This window comes from Falco punctatus (assembly GCF_963210335.1).
Source record: "Falco punctatus genome assembly, chromosome: 4".
NCBI classification, from domain to species: domain Eukaryota; kingdom Metazoa; phylum Chordata; class Aves; order Falconiformes; family Falconidae; genus Falco; species Falco punctatus.
In genome coordinates this window covers 95,178,621-95,205,267 of record NC_137583.1, presented here as the reverse complement: position 1 = coordinate 95,205,267, position 26,647 = coordinate 95,178,621, and the positions used below count along the sequence as shown (strand labels likewise).

Sequence of the window (26,647 nt, the reverse complement as noted above, 5' to 3'; positions counted from 1 at the left end):
GCAGTGAGGTGTGGTGGAAAACCTGCAGTTTAAGGTGGATGGTTTGTCTAGGGAGCTCTGTATGTGCAAGACTAGTAATGTTAAAGGAATGAATATACAGAGGAAAACTCATTAAGTGAAAAACTTTATGAATGCTGGAGATTTCCAGTAAAATACATTACTTGTCATAGTAGACATTTTTTTCCTTAGCACTGTGGATGCTGAAATAATTTGCAATATATAACTGTTGAGGTAACACCTGCTTGCTAACACAATCTAATGTTTAAAAACAAGAGGTGTTTCTGATTGTAGACACACTGTTACAACATCCATGGCATTCAGATCCCTGCAAAATGACAGAAAGTGGTCAGAAAAGAATATAAACTACATCATCTTTGCAGGATCTCAGGTTTACAGTTAAGCATTAGAACTTAAATCAATCAGATTCCAGGCACTGTAGAAGAACTTAATGATAGCTCTAACAGAAACACCAGGCTACTTGTTTCCAATACTAGAAAATGCTCACAGGCATCTGCATGTGGTAAGGAAAATATTACCACAAAATGTTAGTGTATTATGGCTTCTGAAATATCCCCTAACCTGAAGCTGAACCCAAGCTGAAAGCTCTGTTCCCTGATTTTGTCACACATTTAGGTTCTGTGGATTAACACAAGGTTTGCATGTTGTTGCTAAAGGATTTGTAATACTGTACTACTAGGTCTCAGAGGGTTTACAAGGAAAAAAAAATAGGCTAAAGCTGAGGTCAGGAATATGCCACTTGAACCATATGATAAAGAAGGCATGAAGAGGAAGGAGAAGGGACATGGCTTAATCCGTGACTGTGATCTAATGCCTTCTCACAGGAAGAAAAAGTCAAGATCAAGGAGAGGGTGGGGGAGTTCATCCCATCTCAGCATTGCTGAAGGGCATTCTATGCATATGTGGAACAGTAGGAAGCTTCAGTAGCCACAGGTAACAATAGGAATAGAAAAGATATAGGTCCCAGCTCATGATAAGCCTGAGATAAATCATAGACATGTGACTCACAAACAGGATGGTACTTATTTTTCGATCTTTTTGGAACTTTATCCTACTATTGTGGATTTATGCACTTATGGAAATCTGTTCTTTAGGTCTTAAAGTTAATCTGCCGAAAGAGTTAATTAAAAATAGTCTGAGATACAAGGCATGCCATTCATTCACAGATTAACTCTTCCAAGCCTCTCAGGTTGCTCCCATCTTGGTATTCCTGTAGAACATCCAAGGGTTAAGAAACACCACCTCAACAAAAGTACACCGCTAACACAGCCACTGTGTAGAAGTGACTTTCAGCCACTAGTTTTCCACAGGAGAATTCCCTGGCACAGAACACTGCCGCTATACGCCAGGGACCTGAAGTCTGCAGGCTCCCAAAGAGGGGTTGAAAATACTGATGATGATAGTCCAATAACTTGATGCCTTACAGAAGAAAGCTTCCCCTCAGTTTGATATCCTTAATCACAGCCTCTCATATTATTAACTCAATGAAAGGAATGTTCATTAATGCTGGACATACCCAATTCTTAGTCAAATAATTAAAAAGAGATTTGTTAATTTTCTTTCTGTTAACTTTTCTAAAATAAATCAAATTTATTTACCCTTAGGTACAGTTTCCTCAACAGCGCCTTCTGATGATTTCTCTTCTAGGAAAACAAGTTCATCTACCTAAGGTAATTGTGAACAGAATGAAAGTACATCACCAATGCAAAGCTAAACCTCACCAAATGCAGCTGTCAGATATTTACAATACTTTTCTCTTAATGTAGGAGCATATCTGCTGCCCTGGAAAGGAAGCAATTCTAAGACCTTGGGTTAGCCTGATTTTCCTTAACTGAGTAGAGTTTGTTAAAAGTTTCCTTTTACTGTAAGCAGGTTCATTGATCTCCATTTTCACTCAAAACAAACAATGAGACATGACTATTTCCCATGTCTTATCTTTGTTTCATATGATACACTTACTAAGTTATACATGGGAAATACTCAGTCTCGAAAGAAAAAAGATGACTAAACATTTTATGTGGTAGTGACATTTTGTCCGTCTCCCAATTTTTTTGCATTAATAGGCTAATCTGTAAATTTCTTAAATTTTTATAAAGTATCATTTAATGGAAATTTCTAAAAAAATAACCCTCCTCACATATGTTGCTTTACTGTTATGAAAAAACCACAGAGTTAAAAATTACCAAAAACACTATCACAGGCATTGAAATAAACCGTGTAAGTGTAATAAAAATACTCATTTATGTTTAAGTATCTGTTTTGTAAGTACCTCGGCACGTTCCTTCTGTCCAGCTGCAATTTCCCTTTCTTCTTGCACTAGCTCTGTTATTTTCTTACTTATAAGAGGAGCATTTGCACCTCTCACTATTCCAATAATTTTGCCATTCTGTAAAAAGGGAAGTAACACTCTCAATGAGTTCTAGTCAGTTCATACGTTTACTTGAGGTTTGGAACACGCTATATCTTGCTGTGTTTTTCAGCAACAGGACCACTTTCTATGCCCACTGAAGTGAATACGAAAGCTACTACTGCTTCTATGAGTTGAGAATGAACCTCTTGTGCCTTTACTTCTTCCCTTCCTCTCTACCTAATTTTCCATGTTTATTACCTAGGCTCACTGTTAACAGTACAGTCAGAAGTAAATGCAAATGCGGAATTTACTAGCTCTTGATTTCTACAACATGGAGTTTTCTATCTTTTTATTTGCTTTACATTTCAGCGTGTGCTCTACCACACTCAGGAGTGCCATAGTGAAGTTAACTACCGATGGTCAAAGATACTGTTAACTTCACTTGGCAGCATTCAGATTTAAACCTGAAAGTATCCTGAAAGTATCATTGGTTTTGGCCCCTAATTATGGGAATTCAGATCCTGGCAACCTCAAGTCAAAAAACCCACCACCTCCTAAGCAAGCAGTGTTCTACAGTGGAGTCCTAGGAGAACAGTCTTTCTGTATCCATCAGTGAGAGATAATGTAATATATGATTAATTGTTACAATTGCTCACATGTAAAAAATGCAATTTTATGAATTTATCTTAAAAACCTTAAAGTGGAAGAAGTATACTCTTTTCTCTGAGGGAAAGCGTGCCTAAAATAATCATCTCAGTGTAGCCGCATGTAGGTATTTTGTGTGAGGCAACCCTGGAAAACTTCCACGGATTTCTCACTAACTACCAAAACTGTGGCTACCACATACCTTCTGTGGCTGTGTGTGCAACAGCCACAACAAGAAAGTACTTGAGAACCACAGATTTCAGCATGGGAAACAGCCTCAGGTAAACATCTGATTATATGATTCTACATACTGTAAAATGTAGATTTATGCAGCTTTGCATTTCTTTTTAATCTACTGAAAAATTAAAGCAAAAGTACGCAGCATATTAAAAGAAACTGATGTGATGTACTTACAACGCAAAAAAGAAACACAGGTTCACATGTATTCCTAAATGGTTGCAGAGTAGAAATGCTGTCAGCCTCTGCCTGAAGTCAGATGAAGAAGATTATTTACTTATGTGTGTATACATACATACATATATATATATATATATAAAAACCTTCTTGCCTGCAAGAAAACTGCAGTCTTACATTGGTGTTACACACTCAACTGCTGTCTTACATACAACTAGCAGTTGTATAGCACTTGCTGGTGGTGAAGAAAGAACTGTTTTGGTAACATGGGATTGGCCTCCCTTCATATTACAGCAGTTAATTATGCAAAAATGCCTTATTCTAATACTGTTTTCCTATGTAGGTTATAACAACATACACAAATGAAGAAGTAGTCCATGTAGTCTTCACAGAAGAGATTATGCACTGTATTAAGTTCTTTGTGACGTGGTCAACTGTATGAAAGCACTTGAGATTATCTCTGAACATAACTGCCTGCTTCTTTGTGTATAAACATGTATTTTCTGAAAAATGCTTTGATCAGGCAATTGAAAGTTTTCAGTAACATGAAAAAAGATGCCCTTGGTCAACATCTGGGAGGAACTGAACCTGTGAGACTAATTAATCTACTTTAAATACAACATATACCTCCTATTTTATACTGATAGTGTAGAGGAATATTTTTACTGCTAGTTGTGTGATAATTTATTTTTCAATTCCCCTTTTTTGTTCTCTTAAAACGAAATACAAGGGAGTATTTGGGAAAAAAGTTTAGTTTAGCATTTTTTGTGGATGTAAGAATTTTAAATGTGATAATGCATAATGTAGAGACTTAAAACTAAAAATCGTATAGTTTAGCTTTTGAATGTTTCAGCAATCTCATCAAGGAAAACAAAAGTTGTGGGATATCAGCTTCCTTTCTGTTATAGCTCCTTCCACATTTATTACCATTTCTAATCTACCTCTAATAAAAGTCTTATGAGGCAATATGCAAAAGAAGAGGCAACCAGACCAAAATTATGACTAAGGACAGTAAAATGAAAGCTCTGTATATGCAGACAGATAAACAGATATATTTACAATAAAATGTAAGTGAAGTTCCATACAGAATTTACATCCTTACCACTGCAAAATGCAACACATCATCTTCACCAAACTCGTTCTTCAGTTTTCTGAATAAATTCACCACAGCTTTGCAAGGACCGCACCAGGCTTGGTACACATCTATTACTAAAATGAAATGGTTTGGAATTCCAGACAGTTGACTTCTGGAGCTTATGAAATGAGACATGTTTATGTGTGTGTTGGCACTGGGAAGGCATTCACATGCATCTTTTAGTCCTCTTCTAGTCAACAAATGCATGATGAATGCGTCAATGTATTCAGTGGATTCATCAAATGCAATTCCTAGGAGATACTGTTATTGGACTGAGCAAACTGAAAAGTGGGGATAATAGACATCACAGAACAGAACGCTGATTAGCTGTATTAGTTTAGTCTGTACAAGATTTTAGAGAAAAGCTTCCACAGAATTGTCCAACCCCCTACTGTACAGAATACCATATTGGAAAGATATTTTCTAAACATCAGTGTGTAACAGTGGATAAAATAATGGATAACACTATTTGTGACAAGTATTTGTTTACCATAGAAGACAGTGTGTATTCATAAACACAATATTTACATTTATACTTTAATACATTATTATACATTAACTTTTCTTTAAAAGATAGTATGACACTAGTCTTCCAGATTTGTAACAAGTATCTATTAAAGATATGATATACATAAGTATAAAAAACTGCACGTCTTCATGAGAGATTAAACAGAAAATAATAATTTAGTACCTATTACACCTTTTGTCAGCAACATTTCATCCCACTGATTTTGGTTGGTTATTATGGCCTGAAATAAAATGAAATAACATTTTAACATCTTAAGAAGGCAAAAAAAAAATTTAAAATCTATTAATCTCTAAAATTGTTCGGTTAGGATTTATACCTGGAGCTGGATTTCTTTGTTCTTGTCTGCCATTTCCCAGTGATCCTAGGAAACATCAAAATATGAAGCATGTTTAACAGGTTTTTTTAAAAAGAGCATGTGGTGTGCAGAACTGATTTATATGGTTCTCAACACAATGCTGCCTATTGATTCCCTTAAAAATTAACCCAACTGAAGACCCTACAGCAATGGCAGTTAACACCCCACATGAGCACTCTGTTTGCAAAATCCACAAAGCACAGGAAACAGAATAAATTTTAGTTTCTTAATCAGTTACGGTCTTCAAAATGCTTTGGACTCAACAATTTTTCAAGCTTATAATCACTCTGTTCAGAATGGCCACAGGGGCCTTGGGTGGGCTGACAGTTGCTGCAACAGTGGACTATTTCAGAAAAATACTGATTAAAAAGCTTCAACTCCAATGACATCAAATGAGGATTCCTATCTTCTGGGATACATGAAAAGCAATGACTTACATGTATCCCATAACTAAATTCCCAAAGTGAATCCTCATGCATTCATCATTCTGTCATTAATAAAAAATATCCTTTTTTTTTTTCCTCTTTCTTTTATTCAATAGATAATTAGCTGTGAACTGGGCAGGAAAACCACCTCAGTTAAGTTGCACTTCAGCTTCCAAATGGAGCTTGATTGAACAATAAATGTTTTCACTGCATCAGCAGCTTCAGTGGAGGTTTCTAAAGTTCTCGGTTAAGATGATAGTCTTTGTCTTGGGGAAAATGAAAGTGCCACTGTGAATATGACCTCCACTAGCACCGATATCTGACACGTCAACCAGCAAACATGTCTGTAGTTTGACCTATACTGGCATTCCTACTGGAGCTGCTCCCTTCAGATCACAGACCAAGGCAGAAGGGCCAAAGCAAGAGCTCTCATCCTGATGAGAGTTTCACATTTCATCTAAAAATATTGTTAAGGAATAAAATTCTACATATAGGCTTTCTTCAAATCGTTTAAACCAGGTAGGTGAGACAGAGTGCATTAATGGCATTAATGTCAGTGTCTCGAACACTCTGAGGAGATGATGCTATCGAAACTATAGGAAACTGACAGATGAAAATATGCCATGTTAGTAGGAAATCCTTAGCAAAAGAGCATGTATTTTGTAGTTACACTCAGCAGCAACAATCAACGAATTGCAAGACTAGATCTACAAAACACGTACCACATATGACCACAGGCTACACTTCCCAATCAGCCTACACATGCTCCCCTGTTAAAATTGTACAGTTACACATTCTCAGGTGGCAAACAAAAGCTCAGCAGGACAGAAACATGCTACTGTATGCAAATATACAAATATATACATGCACACTCAGCTACACCATCAAAGTTACATTCAAATAGGCATGTTCTTTGCAGACAGACATTCAGTATCTTAGCACAAACTTTTGTATGCATATATACATTAAAATATCCAAGCACTTGGGGGATTTTAACATGTAACAGTGTGTGTATGTACACACACAGACATATAGTTCCTTGTGCATAAGCACTTGTGTATGACAACACATCCCTGCATACTCCTAGGTAGCATTCTGATATGTTGCAGCACAAAAAAACTAGCAGGCCGCAACAAGGCTTTACCATTGGTCAGATTCTATTCTCTATGCTGCTTCTCCTTCCTCCAGAGGTCAGACCTAACTGCTCCTCTTCTATCCTTAGGGCTATTTAACTACTTAGCAGAACGATCTACAGCTGCACATTGTCCATGTCAATCAACCCACTGCCTTCACGGCAAGGCCACAGCTGCATGTTATCATTGCTAATCAACCCACTGCCTTCATTCCTCTAAGCTGATGGACCCTCTGCTCCCTACCCTTGAATTCTATGAAATTGCTTAAAATATGAAAAATCATGGATGGAAAACACTCACTGAGTGCACACACTTCAGCTCGCACACACACACACAACCTGCATGCTTCCACAAGTACATGCAAGGACTCACACTCACCTGCAGGCACCCAGGCATGCAAGCACTCACCTCCATGACACAGTTGCACAGTGATCTGCGCAGGCCCTCTCCGTGAGCACGCCCGGGTGCACACACACACACACACCCCCTTGTGTGTAAGTCACCTTTCTGCATGCACTGACACACATGCACACAGAGAGGGATAAGTGAGCAAACACTATGCAGGTTCCCATAAGTGGGATGCTCCGGTGCTCATGCACCCAAGTGTGTGGGCCCGTGCCCTCCATGCCAAGCATGCCAGTGCACCATGGCTTGGCTACCTGCTCACCCCTGAGGCAGGGGCCCGCTGGGAGTAGCTGGCACCCCAGCCCCATGCCTGCATACACCTTGCCCCTGCCCCGCACCCGCCCGGGGACCCCCGCCACTGCTCACCTGCCACCACCTCAACGGCTCTAACGGCCTCCCCAGGCTGTCAGCCGCCCCAGTCCCTCTCCCTGCTCTGTGCCCAGGGGTCGTTTCCTGCCCATCACCTCTGTTTCCAGCCTAGGGCTGGTGTGGCTCGGGGAGCTGAGCTGTGGGCATGCAGGGAGGGACAGGGGGAGGCAGCTGGGGGGAGCAGCGGTCGCAGGAAGTGGCGCCATTTCCTCCACTGTTTCTCCTCACTTTCTCTCCCCTCAGGCAGAATCCAACCTTAGCCTTTAAAATATGAGAACATTAGTCTTGCTATCTAATTAGCAACTCACCTTCGCTCTGTGTTGCTTACAGGTTGTGTGAAGATGGGGAAGAAAAGAGGGAATTTTTGGTGGAAGTCACAGTGACCAAAGGAGGGTCTTGAAGGCCCGATAGCGGTGCCCGCTTGTGCGGGCTTGCTACCAATGCAGGTCTGTGACCAACCCCGTTCAGCACAGAGTACCGCTTTTCAGCAGCCCCAAAACTTCACAGAAAATAAAGGCAAAATTCATTTATACAGGTAGAAAGCATGTCTGGTGTGGCTATTTTCATATATAGATAAACTCTTACAGGCAGCCCAGCTGGTAAGAATTTCTTTGTGGAGGTATATGTTTAAGGATGATTGCACACCAAATGTAGCTGTCTCTAAACGGTTCACATTACACATATGCAGGTTGTTCCTGATTTATAAATCATCTGTGCTTCCAATTTACTTCTGAAGCCCTGCCCAGGCATACTAAGTGCTGTTATGTGTATCTACTGTATCTTAAGATAATCTAGTTTCAGTGACTTCCTTGTCACTTTTCTTAAGATTTCTGGGACTGGTCACCAAAGCATGACTTGCAAAGCCCTTACTGAAGAGCTAATTTTATTTCCTGAAGCTAATATGAGGAAAAAGTAGGGTAACAGCACTTAAAGGAGAAAAAGTAGCTGTTCTTTCTCACTGTTAAATCATCCCAAGTTGACGGATGTTCATTCTGCAGCAGTGTGAATGAGGTAACGTTTCCATAGAGCTACAGAAATTGTCAAGGCTGAGCTTGTGCTATGCCCTAACAGCTTGGATTAGATCAATTAGGTGCCACAACAGACTTCGCATTCAGATTAGAAATAATGCATTTATGTAGCCAACACTCTTATCACTTCCTCCGTTTTCGTACTGGAAAACTCTAACCCTGGCACTACTGAAAACCCTGCATCGGCCTGCTTGGAAGTGCGGGAGTGTCCTTGAATAAACTTTTTTTTCCTGCATGCAACTTTTGAAACCTTAATAGGCTTACAAAAATAGAAAGAACTACAAAAGATATTTAAGACACCCGCCATGTGGAAGTTAAAGCCCCAAAACATAGGCCATGTTTTTGGGGTTTCCTTTGCAAACTGCTAAGTTCTTTATCCAGACCACTTTCTTCATGAACACCCACTTTTTATATATATTAGGAAAAAAGAAAAAAATCTGGAAGACAAACAGTAGAATGAGGTAATGCTCATGTACCAAATGTTAAAAGGCTGACACAGCCTGTTCTTCAACCACTCTGCTAGAATGGATTATATGTATGCCTTGAACATCAGAAAATATTCAGTGTAAAGGGTTCTCATTCATAAATTTGGTATTTTAAAAGACTGGACTTAACGGAAGAGATTGATTGTCAATTTAATCTCCATCAACACATTTCAAAATATAGAAGCAAGTAGTAAAAAAAGATTGTAGTTGTGTCGTCTGCCTGCTACTCAGCAGCTGCGCCTCTTACATCTCATGCTGTGCATCCCTCTCTTTTTTTTCTGGTCATCAACGTTTCCGTGAGGAATTAGCCCTACATGTTACTGTCTGGTAATTGTTGGGTAAAGGTATACACCTGACTGGGAGTGGGGTAGGAAGGAAAGGAAATTAAATAGGAAGGGCTATGAAGAAGGAAAAATATTTTCTCCGGGTTTTTATCTTTAACCTCTTCCTTTCTATGTACTTGATGGCATTGTACTAGTGTGAATTTATTTAGGGAATAACAGTCAATGGCTCTTTCTTCTCTCGGTTCCCAGGATGATGACTGAAACATGGTATCTGCAGAGACATGAAAGAAGACCTTGATTGGAGGTTGGACTTGATATCCATGTCACTTGTTTTTCCCCCAAACAAAAGGCTTTCATCTCTCAGAGTATTTTAGGCAATTTCAGTGCAGCTTGTTGATTTTATATGATGTTCTTCAATAATAAACACTATCAAAAAGCTCTGCAACTCTGTATTTTCAGCGGAACAAATATAATGAAAAGGTGCTTTTTAAGGTTAGAATGTATAGTTCTGAAAATTCGTAATGAATTTAATGATGACATACTTAGCTTACCTAGACCAGAAGTTATGGCAGTCAGTATAAAAGGCATCAGAGAAAAGGGGTTAAGAGTTTACAGTCTTTTGCTGAATCAAAACAATTCTGTAAGTGTACTGAAAATATGCAATGGATAAACCAAAACAGGTTCATGATGAATGACTATGTAATTTTTCTGAGTAACTTTAAGAACTATTTCACTCCATTTTGTGCATACTACTTGATTTCAGGTCTGCTTTTTGTCGTGAGTTGTTAACGCCCAGAGTGACTTTAGTTTCAAATTACTAACATTCTTTTACCAAGTAATGAAAACCACTTGTAGAGAAAACCAGTTGCTGAGACTTGTAACTCTCGAGACTAAACTAGAGATGGGTTTTCCCTGCAAGTCTGTCTTTTCATGTGCCCTAGTACATGCTTGGATGCCAGTGCCTATGTAGCCGTGATGACTACCCGCTAGTAAACACACTGGAGACCTTAATCACCTTAATTTATAATCTCTTGCGATTTCTTCTGTACCTGCATAGTCCATATGCATGTTGGTGCTGCAGTTTATTTAGTCTGTGCCCTTTGCTTGCTAGATTTCCAGGATGTGTCCTGGTGTTCCACCTGCCTCCAGTCTTGGATTCATTCTAGGATTGCTCATGATGAGAGAACGTCTGACCTTCCCAGCTCTTCTGCAGAACTTCCTTAGCCTTGCAGCGCAGCAGTCTGTGTAACCTGAAAGCTCTGTGTGTGTGTATTGGCTTTCTCTGTGTCAGCCATGAGTAGACCACGGACCTAACAGCAGTGGAAGAGCTTTCTGATTTCTTGTTTTGTTGAAAGCTGAAAGAAAGTATGTGAGATGGTGGACAACTTCATTTCTTGAAAACAAAAATAGCTGTTATGGTTCAGAAAGTTACAAAACTGAAGAACTTGATGCTTGCTGCTGCAAGTGGACATCTCCATTGCACAGGCTGTTGCTGGTGTAATAGTTATGTGTGGTAGGACTGTACTGATAAACAGAGAAACAGCATAAAATAAAGTAACAGTTTATAAAGTTTTCCATAAAGAGTAAAAACTTAGTGTAACACAGCAGCATGTGTGCTCTCAAAGCGAGAGACCAGATGACTCCAAAAATGTGCAGTTAGCTTCTAGGTGGCAATCCAGGAAGGACTATTACAGGTTACAGTTGCGGAGGTTTGAGGGGTAATTAATATGAGTTTTTCCCGTAAATGGTAACTAACATAATGGAATTGACAGTTTGCTTTTAGAGAATGACCTGGTTCTGTCAGCAGTAGGTACTTCCCCCTAATTTGCCCTGAAGATGACATGAATGATAAGCCTGAAGGATGTCACTAATACATAAACTTTTGCACGCTTTTTACCACAAAACATAGGTTCATGAATGCTAGTGTGGAATATGTAGAAAATGTGCAGATGAAAAGGAACTGAGATAATTCAGTTTTTTAGAAGTCTTGATAAATGGGGGCATTAATCCTTGCAAGTAATGTGCCTATCACCTCTGGGACTTGTTGCCCTAGAGCAAGAAAAATCAGGGATGTTTTATTCTACCTTACCCTGTAATCTCCAAATTATGAGAATGATGGCACGGTTAATAGTTGTGGATGTAGTACACATGACAATACATTTTTTTAATTTCTGTCTTTGTTAAAGTTTTATTTGAGTTTGATAATTTGTGTATAAATATTTCTATGTATTTGTCATTCCTTGTCCGTATATTGGTTTGTCTTTGGAGTGTATGAAATACATTCAACATCTTACATACTGATTTATAGAACAGTAGAGTGTGACACTGAGTTCATCCTTGAACCCATGTTCATCATCAACCTATCTAAGAGAGATAGAGAAGACTGGTCTTTGCAACAGGATCTGAGAAGTGTGGGAAAGTGAAGCAGCTTCCTGTATGTTGAAGAACAAAATCCATGATATCAAGTAACAAAGACAGATTGTAACTGAGGTTCATGTAAGTATTCTATATCAAAGTTATCTGGTAAAGATACAGAGTGGTTTCTAGTTTGTCAGATCTAAAGATCTTCAGAGCCTAGTTTAAGGACCTCCAGAATAGTTAACATGGCTGGACTGAACTGAAACCTCTGTCTTTTATGGAACTCTAACTGGTAAACTCCTGTTGGGTATTCCTGGGAGATCTTCATCTGCAGAGGCAATCTGAACAGATGTATGTGAAAAGCTGTAGCATATTCATGGTAGTAAATTACAGCAGGACAGAAAAAATATGGGATGAGACAATTGCATCATCTTTATACATTAAAGTGAGCACCAAAATATGCTTGTGGAAAAGTTTAGGGGTTTAGAGAATACCAGACCTGAAAATATGGTGGAAAATTACATGAATGCTTGAATTGTGATGTAGTCCAAGCAGAATATGCTTTTATATTCCAGTTGTGGGACAGCCTAGTGTCTGCACAGCTGTATCAGGTAGAAAATTTTGTAGTATATCAAGTACTGTTCCTTGCTAAGATAGGAGCGGAAATTAAACAGCACAGTCAAATAGCCACTAAAAACTTTGCCGGAAACTAACTGAGGCATGTTTTTATGGCCATAATGAATAAAATAGTCAAGCAGCTGGAGCACAGTTTGGCTGCTGTAAGAGTTTGTTTTGGGTTTGTGTTTAAATTTCCTACTAATTGGCACTATGTGGTCATTTGAAAGAAAAAGCGAGATAATGGGTAGTTTATAAACAGGAAGAGCAGACGAGGCAGAGACAGTTGAACAGATCACATTGAGAACGCTAAATCTAAACAAAATTTTGTTAACTTGTTCTGATTCTAAAGAATGTGCCAAAGGAGTTGAAACTTTTTCAAGCTGTTCTCATTCAAGCTTATGTAGGAAAAAAATTACCCCGATTTATTCTCTTTATTGGTTCTTTCAGACTCTGATCCAGTTCATCCAAGTAAAAACGACTATGTATTTCGAAACAATTTGCTATATATCTGTTCTAAGATAATAAAATTATTAAGAACAGAAAACAGCTCTTGATACAATGCCTTCAGTCATCACAACATTTAGCCAATCGTAGCTTTCAAAAATATACCCCGGTCCTTAGAAGACTGCAGGTTAGAAATGGTGAATGCCAGTGCCACATTCAGAAAGATTGATAGTGTTAGATCCTGTTTCAGATGTCACTTTAACATTGAAGGCTTTATGCTGGTTCAATTTGTTTAATGGATGCCAATTCCTGGCTTGCACACAGCGGTATTGCACAGGCCAGCAGCAGCCAAGCTTTCACCTGGCATGGGCCATATTTTTTACTAAGGACTTTGAGGGATAAATGCCGTGTGCCTCCCTAGTGTATGACAGCAGCATGAAATAAGCCACAAGTGATCATTTCTGCCATATATTCTTGTGGATAAGAAAAGGAAATCTGGGGTTTGATCATGCAGTGAGTGGACACTCAATAAGTCAAACAGGGCGGTCACTGGGAGAGAGAGTAATAGTCACTTGTTGGCAGAAACTGAAGAGTTTTATGTGGCTGGTGATGTATTTTTACATATAGATGAAGGGTCCTGCTGGAGGGTGATACAGAGTAAGCCTGTGGCTGAATGACTCATTCTATTTGTGACCTGCAGCTTGGGTTTCTCATGGGTTTTTCAACACAGCATGTGCTAGAGGGTCAGAAATTGCCTCTGAGTCATCTCAAACCCAGATTTGCCTCTGCTGTCATGGTTTTTTTTTCCTGTGCTGCAGCTGTACACAGTGCATATGTACACTTCATGTGCATAGGAGGTTCTCCAGTTGTAAGGATCACTATTGCACACAGCCCAAGTGCCAAACACTGCCAGTCGCACGGGCTCACCACCGAGACTGGAGGGATAACAAACTTGCTTCCCCTGTATTGATCTTTAGCACAAAGACAGACAGGAATCATGTATATGTGCATACATATAGATGCTGCAAATTCAGTACCTGAAGCACACAGTAATTACTTGTTCACAAGTTGCTAACTATGCCATCCCATATGCTGTTCCTGGTATAGATGGTAATGTGTCCTAGGATTTTTTTCCTGAAAAACAGATTTCCTGGGGGAAGATGGTCCAACAGCGAAATAAAGTAATTGGAGATCCATTAGGGAACCAAGGATTTATATCTCAGAAATACTGAGGAAAGCCTATTTAAACTGCTTCCTGATTTGTTTTGAACATCATAGTTCCTATTCACCACTTCTCTTTTTTTTCCATTTTTTTAAACAAAGTCAGCTGTTCATCCTGGTAAGTTATCCTCAGTGATCAAATTCAATAAGCTACAAGACCAAAGCTGATGAATTTCAACCTGAAGCCCAACTGAAAGTGTATAATATTTTCTCTTTTCAATTAATGTTTTAGTTCTAAAGCTCCGTGTGTTACTGGTATATATACAAGTATATAAATATATAAATGCAATTATATGGTCATCATACCTATCTGGGAGTTCTGCTGATAATTTCAGTTATTTACCCTCCCCTCCTGTCTGTATAAAATCTCTATCATGCTGCAGGCAGCTGTTTCATCCTTAAATGAGAGAGGGTTTAGCTTTATTTAAATTATGAAACCGGCTATAAAAATGGTAATCTTGTTAAGAATAAGTAAATGATCTTTCAGGTATTCCCAAGATGACATATTAGTTTCAGCTTTTTCCTCTATAAAACAGTACTTCCATTTTATGTAAAATGTACTTATGTAAAACAGTGTTATACTGTACATGTGTTTCTAAATTCAGTATTTTATAACTACAAGTTAAACAGAACAGGTCTATTTGTTTTATATAAGTAGCTATAAATCTAGTTTTACCTTCAGCTTTGAGTGCATACAATGATAAAGTTAGTGTTAAAATCTGATTGCACATATTTTTCACCTCAATTTGTTTAATGTTCTTAATGATTTCCAGTTAATATATAACTACTTTATAAGTTTTCATTAACCAAAGCTCAAAGCTTCAAAACTTTTCCATATGAGTTTACTGTAAATTCCACTTTCACCACTTCAGCTAAAGTTCCAACATCTGAAATACAGAAAGAAGCAGAGAGGTACTTTAGTTACAAATGGCAGAAGTAAATTTGTCTCTTGTATATAAATTCTGATAGCTTTGTCTTTCTAATGCAAGTCAAGTGGTGTATATAGCACAATAGAGCCATCAACACACCTAGAATTTTAAGCAACATGCTTTCTGGAGTCAGAACATTTTTTCTTCTGTGTCTCAAACTAATTTATGATGTCCAGGTTAAAATACAAATGCTGTATTCCAAGATAGCAATGATAGCTAACTTCTTCTCCAGGTCTAATGTCCTATCACATCATTCAGCTTCACTTGTTTTGCTTCACTTGTATGATCCACATCAGACAGGAGTGCTGGCAGTGATCTTGGAAGGTTGCTCAAAAGAGAATATTTGTTATTAAAAATGGCTACCTGAAGAATAATTCAATTACAGAAATTCTCTTTGTTGAAGGCTTCCCAGTGACTTGGCCATGTAGCTAAACTGAAACTTCCCATGCAAGTTTTTAAAAGTTTTGTCCATATGTGTGGAGGAAACCTGGCAGTAAAACATAGCTGAGGCAGCAGGTGAGGAAAAACACACAGAGGTGCATGCTCAAGCCAAGGGAAAGCTCTCAGATTTTCTTATTTTCCTTGTAATGTCTGTCCACCATCAATTCTATATCATCACACTTTGGTTGCATTTATACTGCTGAACTGAACCATACACATGAGCATTCCCTGGCATTGGGCTTGCTTAATAAACCTGTAAACTCTTAGAATCATCTGTAAATTTGGTGAATGGTCTCAGGAAGGAATTTATCCTTGACAACCAGCCCTAAACATCCGCGCATAGTATGGAAGCTGGGGGTGCTAGGGACCACTGCTGCTTACTGCTATGGACATGGCTATGCTCGCTTTGATGTGGTACTCTGGCAATGTCTCGGGAAACCTCAGTCCATGTTCTGGGTTCTGCTGAACATACTAGTGACATGCTATAAAACACCCAGGCCTTCCTTTTTTTGACTTTGAGTCGAAGCAGGGCGTGATGCTGGGAGGACGGCTGCCTTTCTCCTAGACAAAAAGGGTCTGAGACAAGAGTGAGAGGAGTTCAGCTCCACCTGGGACCTCTTGGGGACCACAGGAGTGGAGGTTCCAAGCACCATGTCCTGTTTTCTCAAGACACTGAAGATGGCAAAGGTGATATTCAGGGGAGTGCGGGGCTGAAACCTCAGTCAGCTGCAGCTTGGTCTGTATAAAGTCACTGTGTTGGTCTGCAGCAGGTCTTCAAGGCTGAGGCCTGTCTCAGGAGGAGGGAGTCCCAAAAACAGAGTGTCCAGCTCCCCTTTTGGCAGTGTGTCATTCTTCTCCAGCAGCGTGATGCTAACCTCCAACAACCCAGGTGAGGGGCCTTTCTCTCACGTGCTGACATCCTGCTCAGACCATCCTGCTCAACAACAGGATCTGGCCTGAGGCTTCCTCTGATATGGGAAAATTAAGGTTTATACCTTACTTTTTATCTTGTGGGAGAGAGGGGGGCTGAATGCCGAGGACATTCAGAGACAGATGCCTTTAGATGTGAGGTAATATCTGCAGAGGCCAGGAATGTGCTGTAGCAGACGGGAGGATGGAAGGGGGAAGTCAGCAGCTTTTCCTCAGCAGAGTCTCCTATGGCAACAGCAGCAGATACAACAGGAGCCAGAGCTTGGCCGCTGGCAACCAGCCATGGTCCCCACTAGGACCTCTGCTCCTTATCAGGCTTGGCACCAGGGTGACAGGCATGATAAAGTGGCTATAGCTGCCAGCTGAGCCTGACTTTTGGCAGGCATGTAGACTGTGCATGGGTACGTGCTACCCCCAAGGCAGTAACTTCCATAGCCTGTCCCTTTGTCCTTTGCATGTGAGGCTCCCAGGGTTCTGCCGCAGTGGCACCCACCACAGACCACATCCTTGGTCATAAAAAGCATAAACAGCCCAGGACATAACATAAAAAATAAGGAATACAGCCTGGCTTCATTTGTAGAGGAAAGCCTGGTTGCCTAGAGAATGCCCATCTATCATGTGCAGCACTGAAGGATGGTTCATGGGTAGAGGAGATGTAGGTACAGGTCTACACTTTGAGAAGGGATATATGTACTAGGTCTGCTAATGGAGAAAGCCAAATTAATAATTTTCAAAGATGCGAGCAGGATGGCTGCAAGACTGTTACGGTTTGGTGCAGTGGTTTATTTGAGTCCTGTGGTGAACCGGCCCTAGCCCTGAACCAAGTGCACCAGACAGCCTCATTTACGTTTCTATCAGTTGGTCGTGGGAGGCTGGTGGGGCTGCGATGTCTATCTAGGTGTTGGAAGTCCTAGGTTCTTCACGGTCATTTTGCTAGAAGCGTGGTGGTGGTACGTACCATATTCACCACGCTGTTGTCAACTTCATGGTTACGCAGCCAAAGCAGTGGCCTACTGCACCCATAAAAGCCAAATCACATGAAGCAGGATTTAATTAACAACAGCTTATTTTGAGCTCAAATATAGGCGCACTAATGTAATTGGTAAATAACACATAAGCATTTCTGAACCCAGTGGCCCAGTAAAAAGTCCTGCTGTGATTACTAGAAGCAGGTGCCTTCTGCTAAGCCGGACAAGGCTCCAGCCCTGGCCTGTTTGGTTTGCTATCAAAGTGTTATGGAAACTTGTGTGAACCAGAGTTAGGTACCAAATGTCCCATGTCATGGCATACAGTCTAAGCTTGGAATAAAAGCAAAGTTTATTGCTTTTTATTCTGTTTTATTACTGCCCCCACATAGCAATCTTTTAAGCATTCCTACCATGGTAATCTCTAATTCCCTAATACACCTATATGCAGTCACACCAGTTATTTCCCAAGTGTGTATTTCTCTGAGACCCTGGATATCTGCATACTGTGATCTGAAGTAGCACGTGGTCTCAGCTTTCTGCCAAATGACCATGCGGCGCAGGACTGTAGTGGGTAAGCAGCATCTGTTATAAAGTGGCTCTCAGACCTCACGCAAACTGATGTGAGTGAGAGGAGGATGCCATTTCAAACTTTGGAGAGTGTTGCGCTCTGGCAGGAGCAGAATGGTCAGTATAGCTGCTGACAGCGTCTAGAATCTCCCCTGATGTTCCCTGAGTCTTGCATTTAACATTTGACAGACTCCTTACAGAGGTCATTAAAAGGAAACAGGATTTACACTGCACAGTTGGAGAGGCTACAGCGTGCAAAAGACTGGTCAGCCTTGACACCATGGACTTGAGTGATACCCTCTGTTGTGATGTGGCCCACTGGAATTGTCCACTAACCAGATGCACACTGACCAAAAAGTGCCAGGGGTGGCAAGAGGCCATCAAGTTATCATCACAATGCTGTTTTCCACCAGGATGGGCTCCTAGAAGGTGGTGCTTTGACATGTAGTGATTGGTGCCAAATCTTTGTACAGGGCACCAAAGCTGACCCCACACATGGAAATCAGTGTGGAATTATTGGCAGGAACAGTTAAATTTGCATTTTATGGAGAGGTCACTTTTGAAATTCCAAAACAGAAATTATTTATTTTGCTAGTAAAAAAAAAATCCCATTAAACTGAAAATTTACTCGACAAATGTATTACCTCATGACAGAAAGCACATAATGATCTGTATGATATTGGAAACTGCATCTGCCATGAGAAAGATAAGCCATCTACCATGGATCAGTGAGATCGTTTTCTTCCCTCCTCACTGGTGGAACAGTCAGAGAACTCACTGCACAAGTCATCTTCACTTGCATTCAGTTTCAGAAAGCTAGGAAGTCTGTTAAGCAGCTAAATTTAAGATTGAAATAATTTCAGTGACTGAAAGAAAAATAAATCCTGGAACATTTTTGCTTGCCTAAAAGTCCTTGCCTCTTCTCCTCTCTCCCCCCAGTTTTCTGAGTCTCATTCATCTGGTAAGTAACAATGCCTTTTTTTTTTTTTTTTCCTGTCGGTCAGATGGATTTTGACATGATACAAAAAAAGTTTTATATATTCTTTGAATCCTTTTGAGGGAAAAAGCTTGGCTTCTGAAAGGTAAATAAGACCAAATGCACAAAGTAAATGTACAGCTTGGGGTAATGCCAGTCTTTTACTTCCATCCATGACCAGAAACAGGAGGTAAATTCATTTCATTCATTCACTGTCTGATTCACCAGTGTGCAAGAAATGTAATTTAATGGCACTGCCATTCAATAGAAGCCTTAGCAACTGCAGCAGAGCAGCTTGTCTAACCAGCAGGCACAACCCCCCCACCACCATTTCTATAGAAATGCGAAACAACATCTTGGAAATTTGACTTCCTCTGCACATCATGAACATATTAATTCTTTCTAAGCTGCTGTTAATACGTTTTGTAATTTGAAGTGATTAATTAGCAATTCATTGTTAAGTAGTGCATGCTAAAAGTTTAATCTTCCTTGCAAAAAAAAAAGGATTTGAGCAGTTTTTTGCAGCATCATATACAAATCTGGCAGTCACAGTTAGGGTGCACCAGCTGTAGCAGTGCCTGATGGGTTCCAGGCTGCTTTAGGCACTAACTTACTTCATGCCTGGTGGAGACTTACTGCATTGAGTAAATGTCTTGAAAAAGAATTTGATGATTCATCTGGCTTTTCAAAACCATCCAAAGGATGTCATTTGTACCTGTTCTCAACCACAGAAGGATGAGCACACAGAGGACAGATTACAACAGAAGTACTCATTTCTTGTCTCGAGGTCTGTTTCCATCATCTTAAATTGCCTAGGATAATTTGATATAAAAGGTTTGTTTCTTTCTTTTGATGAATTTTAAAAATGTACATGGCTATAAACTCAGGTAACTCAAGGTTACCTTATATTTTCATTTTGTGATTTTCTACATCTTGGCTTAGTTATTTGTTTTTCAAAATCACATAAAGGTATACTTCTGTTTCATTAATTTTCTTACTTTAAAAAAAACAAAACACCTGCCATTGTGGATTATTTTTTTTTCCTAAATGGAGACATTTTTGATGAGTTTGCAAATTCAGAAATTAAGGTAGAAGCTGACAATTTGGGCAGCAAACTGTGAAAAAAATTATGCATAGGCAATTGTTGCAACTGTTAAATGGTCTTCTGAGACATTCCTGAGGTAAACTTGCTGTGTGCTTTGGTTTTAAAGTTCCTTATGAGTAATGAGTTCTCTTCTAAAAATATATAGAATTGAATATCACAAACATTAAAACTCCCAGTCTGGTGAATGAAGGAAGTTATCTTTACTCAAATTTTTTTGGAGGCTGGAATCTCTGGTACTCTTTGTTCTATGCTTTCTTATTGGTCAGTTTCTGACTCTAGAATTGCTATACAAATAAATGTAGTGATATTTAACAATATATATTTTCAATCTGTACATAGCCACTGGGGAAAGGAAGTGAATCCCAAATGAGATCTAGAAAAGTACTCACTGATTTAATTTGAAATAAATTTCTCACCGCGAAACACTATGACCAAAATTCATGAGAATATGGGGCACTGCCTATCTAATACGTATCTTATCCTTGGGCAAATGAAGGATGTGCGTGTAAACCTGTTTAATATGCGTAACACTCGGGACTGGGCCTATTTACAAAACTGACGCTTCTTTTCCTATGAACATTTGTATTATCATCTGGAGAAATCCCAGAACCTCAACAGATGAAATTAAGAAAGTTAAGAAAGGTGAATAGATGCTCACTAGTGCCCAGTGAATGCTGGGTACTTGGATTTCATACCAGAAAATGCAAATTCTTTTTTTTTTCATGGAAAGTTGCATACTTTTACTAAACTGTTTCATATGTGAGACTCAAAAGATTTAGTAGAGGAGTGATTATTCACCACTTTTTCATGTCTTGTCTTTTTTACATGACACTGCATATGGAGCAAAAGTAAACTTTTGTGGCCTAGACAGCTCTACCGTCAGCATCTTTGACCCACTTTTGATTAAATTTGCCAGCAGGTACTACTACAGCTTAATTTAAGGGGACCTGCAAACATCCAATACCGGATTCTCAGACAGTGTGGTGATGATGTAAACCCTGTATCACACATTCAAAAGAGGCATATTAATTTGTTTTACTGGCAAGCAGCATATCTGAGGTTAAAACTGAGTGAAGACACATTGTGAAAGCTGTAGCATAATATAAATGTAGTGTTTCCGTTATTAATACAGAGGAAGGTTGTATACAAAATTTGTATGTATGTGTACAGTCAGAATGTAAACCTACAGGAAGAAAGCCATATTATTTTTCAACATTTGAAATTAATTCAGAACATCAGCCTTGAATGTTCTACATTTTCTAGTTATGTCATGTTTTTCCTGTTGTTTATTGCTAGCTTTCATTCTCTCCATCTTGTTCTTTGCAGGAGTTGAAATACAAATTATTCCTTTAATGAAATAATTTCTCCTGCAGGTTTCACAAGTGTGTTCTTTGAAATGATTGGAGAAGTTGAATGTATACACTCTAAAAAAGCTGCTACGACATTGCTTTTGCAAACAAAAAGGATAAATTTGCTAACAAATGCTAACAAATCCTGAAAAGGGATGATTTGTAATTTCATAATGTAGGGTCAATATGCATAAACTTTTAAGAGCAAACATCCTGGAAAATGTGTTCATGTTTCAAACTATATGCACATCATGTGTCAAAAGTAATTATCTTAAACCCTCTATTATGCAAATGAAATAGAATCATTCACAATCCATTAGATTAATTATGATTACTGCCACTTGCAACCTTTCTCTGTATCAAATCCATCAATCATTTTAGGATAACTGAGATTTTTGTCAATGTCTTTTTCAACAGATCAAGTAACTAAACCAATGAAATGAGCCTGTTATGCCTTAGAATGAAGGTAGATGTTTTGATCATCTGCCGCCACAACAGTTGCCAGAATTGCTAGAGACGCCAGGAGCTTCATGCAGCATTCCAGCTATGCAGTGTGTGAATCATAGGTCCATTTCAAAGGTGCAAAGGTGTCTCTTGAGGGCAGCTTTATGGGTATGGTGCTTATTAGCACTGCAAGTTCATCACAAAGTTCAAATGTATCATCATTAAAAACCCATAAAGGCATGCTTGGAAAATATCTCTTTTTCTTGGTGCTGAAATGTGTTGAAGTCCTAGAAGCATTGCACAGCATCGGATTGATTAAGCAGTGGATGGGCTAAACAGAATTGTGACAATCACAGCAAGGAAGCTTTTGCACATATATATTACCTGATATCCTTATCCCTTAAATGGTAAATTTCTGTTTCTGGTATATATTCAGACCTGCCTGAGCTCCTCAAAATAGCTTCAAGCCAATCAGAGATTTTGTTCACTATTTGAACACTGTTTCAAGATGTTCTTGCCACTCTGGGAATTAGTTCTCAGCTGTAATGGAGTACAGCACTGAAGCAGAGTCCAGGACTGTGCCATAACATGCCTCTCACAGAAAAATCTCTTGATTTTTGTAAGGACACTGCACCAGCTCAAAAGCAGTAAGACTGACTTGTCATCCAGAACTTGGGGAAAGAATAATTCTCTTTGAGTTCAGGATGTCTTGAAGATCCTGCCAAGAATGATCAGCTTCCATGCTCTTTGTGTGTGCCCAATGTTGGCCTAATCGAAAGACAAAAATAAAGTCTCATAAAGAAATAAAGTAGAAAATTATACAGAGGTAGAAATACAAATTTATCCTTCTTGATTTTCCAATTAAAAAATCTTTTCATCAGTTCCACTGCCTTCAGCTATTGCATAGCAAGAATGAGAGTGCTTTACCAAGTTTGCTTTACATGGACTAAGACTTGGCTGATTTCAGTCATTTCAATATCTTTGTGTTTTCAACTAATTGCTCCTCTTAGTTCTGCGTGATCATCCTCATAGCATGCTGGGAGGCTTCATGTTTGCACTCATGCTGTACACATGTTCTCATGTATTAAACTCTCAGGTTTAACAGTAAGTTGTATACCCAAAGGGTCTCTTTGCACAAGCAGGAAGGTTTACCTGGCTTTCCATGAAACTCAGTGTGGTGAGTTTTTAAGTGCTGTACTATATACAAAAGGTCCTCTTGTGCCAAAATTGAAGTAATTGCTGATTTTGGCCATGGAGGGGAGTGCAGTCAGACAAGTTCTGTCTGATCCTGAGCCGCTGCTGCATGCTAACCCAGTGGTCCTGGGGCAGTTCCTGGTCCTTTAAATGAGCACTCATGTGTGGAATATGGATGGTGCACCCCAAAAATCTCGTGATAGTGGAGACACAAGCCTGAGTCTGGCAAAGAAGAAATAATTCAGTTGCTGTTCTTCTTACCTGCCTTTTTCCATGCTATTCAAAACTTACTTGTGTGATGTTTCTTGTATGAAGCTTCTTTCCTGATTTGTTTTTTCCTTCAGAAAAAATTGATTTGTGAAAATGAATTAATGCAGGGCTCCCACAAACATCTCAACACAATTCACTGACGGGAACAGCACCTGTGAACTTTCCACCCCTATCCCACTATAATAGTGACTTACAGTCTGATGACTCCTTCCCCAGCATTGGTCACCTGGCTTTGTGAGGAGTTCTTCCATGGGGAGGAAGGTGAGGAGATTTCTTCTATGCATGCCATCCAGAATGTAAAAAATTTCTAAACAAAAATGTAATAATAAATTTATACGTAATCATAGGATAAAATAAAAGATTTCACCTATTGCTGCCTCAGTTCATCCTGCCCAGTGTTTGTACTCTTTTGGTTTGTTGTGGGTTTTTTTTGTTGTTGTAAAAGTAGGAAACAGTGGGAACAGGGAGTTACATGATGTGCTTAATACCAAAGTCTTGTGGTTATGAAATCAGTTCAGAAGTTCTAAAAAATTGGTATAATCTATCTTGAGCTGCTTGTAAATTGTGCTAGTAGCTCAGCAGAACTGGATCCTGAAGAGAAATATGAATGGTGGAGGAGTGGAGCGAGGAAATGGCAACAGCTGACAGAACAGTAACGAGTTTATACTAAAACTTCACACTTACTTTCTCCTACTGTTCTGAAGTGACAGACATGTGATATCATATAAAGAGCAGAGCAGCAGTGCAGTTATCACTGCTTCTCCCTTCCTGCAGTCGCTCACATTCTTTCTTTAGAGATGTTTTGTCCTTAAAATAAGAACCAGCTGGGAAAAGGAGGGAATAAACTGTGTTGCCTTTTTTGGTTTACACCATCTAGGTGGATTCTTCCGATACACCTCAGGCATTTTGTTAAAAATCTTCATTACGTAGCATATAATTAGCATACACTTTGGAATGATCTCCTTAAAGGGACTTTCTCTTGGATTTTTGTGTTCTGTGATGCTTCCTTCTGTCATACTCATGTTTTCCTGCAAAAGTAGGAATTTCGTATCAGCACATTTAAGACAACACTTGTAAAACTGGTTAGAGTGGCTTAATGCAAAACTAGTCTGCCTGCAAGCTGCCACTATGCTGTGGTGTTGATCTTTACTGCCAGGCTGTCTATTGCCAGAACTGGTACATTTTATGTTAATGTTTCTTTGGAGCTTCAGTTTTATGGTAATCTTAGCTTCTGAATTTATTGAACTGAGTGGGATGTCCTGATTTTATTCCCCAGAGCTGAGTATGGTATGAAAACCTGTACTGGCAGCAGAAAGCCAGCAAGTGGCATTAACTGCATTGGGAGAGACTGTCGGAGAGGGAGACCTCACAGGCAGCAGCTCTAGGAGCTGGCAATGGCTATCTCATAAACTAACAGGTCCTGTGTCATAATGCAACAGCGGTTTGATACCTACTTCATGAATGGCACTCCCTTGTATGGCAAGACTGAAATTACCTCTTAAGCAACAGACACCTGAGGTCAAAATGTTGTAGTCTTAATATTAAGACTTGAGGAAATTAAAAATCTTCACACACACACACACACACACACACACACACACACACACACACACACACGCCCATATGCTAAGGAAATCTCTATATTTCAGATGATAAAACAGTAGTTTCAAGAATAAATATAAACCCAAAATAAAATAACAAGGTGTGGCTACCATGTAAAGCCATACATTTCTCACCCTTTCTTTTTCTGTCACAGAAAAAACTTATTTTCAAATGTTGTTTAAAAAGGTTCCACAGAGTGGCAGATTTTTTTATTTTTTGTGGGGGAAAAATTTCTTCTCCCTTTCTGCTTTTTCTTTTCTTTTCTTTTTCTTTTTTTTTCTTTTTTTTTTTTTTTTTTTCAGTCTGTGTGTATGTTAAATTTTTCCTTTCTCACTTCTTGGTTCTCTTTCTCTTTTGAGTTTGTATTGTATTTTTATCATCTTTTCATGTTTCAGGTTCTAAAAACCATGCTGCCTCAACTGGATTTCAGGCTGGGTAGTTGTAGTTCGCTTATGTGTACTTCTTGTCTTCTGAAGTTTTGTTTCAAGTCAAAGAATAAGCTATAACTGAAAGGAGGGTTTCCTTTTTAAAGAAAATTGGTCTGAAGCCTGCTTTTAACTATAGGTTCTGGTTTTCATTTAAACCTTTATTCATGACTCACCAAAATGCTTCTTTTACTAGTAACTACTTTCTGCATAACCAGGCTTTCTGTCATCAATCATATTGTCTGTTCAGCCAGAAAGGAAAAATCTAAAGAATGATAATACTGCAGTAGGACTGATGTGCATTCTCAGAGCTGTAATAAGATGAGTGTCAGCACCGATGCACTTAAACATCGTCTATTGCAGCAATACTGAAAAGTGGAGGAAGAAAACAGCTGAGTTAGTTGACATTTATGTATGCATCTTATGCATGATCAACTTAGTATTTGCTCCCAACTGAAAGCAAAAGTATATAAAGGAGAGGATTATGTAAAATGAGATTACTACTCTAAGCACATCACGTACTAATCTAAAATTATGAATGGAAGACTACCTTTCTGTGAGGAAGGACAGAAAGACTGATGCAGACATGACAATTTGCTGTGTAGTTTTCCAGCTGATTAATATAATTTCAAAGGAGATATGTGGCTGGGAAGAAATAAGTTCTTGAAGCACCTCAGTGAAGCAGCTCAGTTACAACTCACCTCTGAAACACGAAGCAGCTCAATTACAATTCACCTCAGATTTTACCCCTTGGGTTTTGTGTTTGCTTTTATTTTTAAATATAGTGATGTTGGTAGCAGACTGATTTCAAGCATACCCTGCCTCTACCTGCTATGCAGCTTGTGGTGTGTTGTGACTAGTGATCAATATTGGAGAACTGGAGACTACGTTACATCTCTGCACCAGCTTCACTGTTACGTGATTAACACGTAAATGTGACAGTTACAAGTTCTGCACAGTTCCTTCCAAAGAGCTTGGGTAACTCAGATCATTCCCCACAAATTTATTGCAGTTGTACTGTCCAGCATGGTTTACTAACTGTAAATATTTCCAAAAGAATATAAAATGGTCTAATAAGACCATGCACATTAAATTGTAAAGCACTGGAAATTAGATCAATTCAGTGCTTTACAATAGTATGTGTAATGAGAAGTGTAGAGCGCTTAGATGTTTGAGCTGGGAGTGTCAGAGGGGTGACCTATCAGTTTGGTTGTCAGAACCAGGTATGGAT

The 26,647-nt window shown here is 39.2% G+C and overlaps 1 protein-coding gene across 1 annotated transcript in view; it reads right to left on the bottom strand.

The window, feature by feature from the left end:
- NME8 (NME/NM23 family member 8) overlaps positions 1 to 24,972 on the bottom strand; it is a 41,960-nt gene extending 16,988 nt beyond the window's left edge. Inside the window, exons 1-4 of the mRNA XM_080383388.1 lie at positions 4,530 to 24,972; positions 3,428 to 3,499; positions 2,288 to 2,404; positions 1,617 to 1,683 (exon numbers count right to left, since the gene is read on the bottom strand). Of these exons, the coding sequence (XP_080239514.1) occupies positions 1,617 to 1,683; positions 2,288 to 2,404; positions 3,428 to 3,499; positions 4,530 to 4,769 (496 nt within the window). The 5' untranslated portion in view covers positions 4,770 to 24,972. The remainder of the gene's footprint in view (positions 1 to 1,616; positions 1,684 to 2,287; positions 2,405 to 3,427; positions 3,500 to 4,529) is intronic.
- Between the last annotated feature and the right edge of the window lie 1,675 nt (positions 24,973 to 26,647).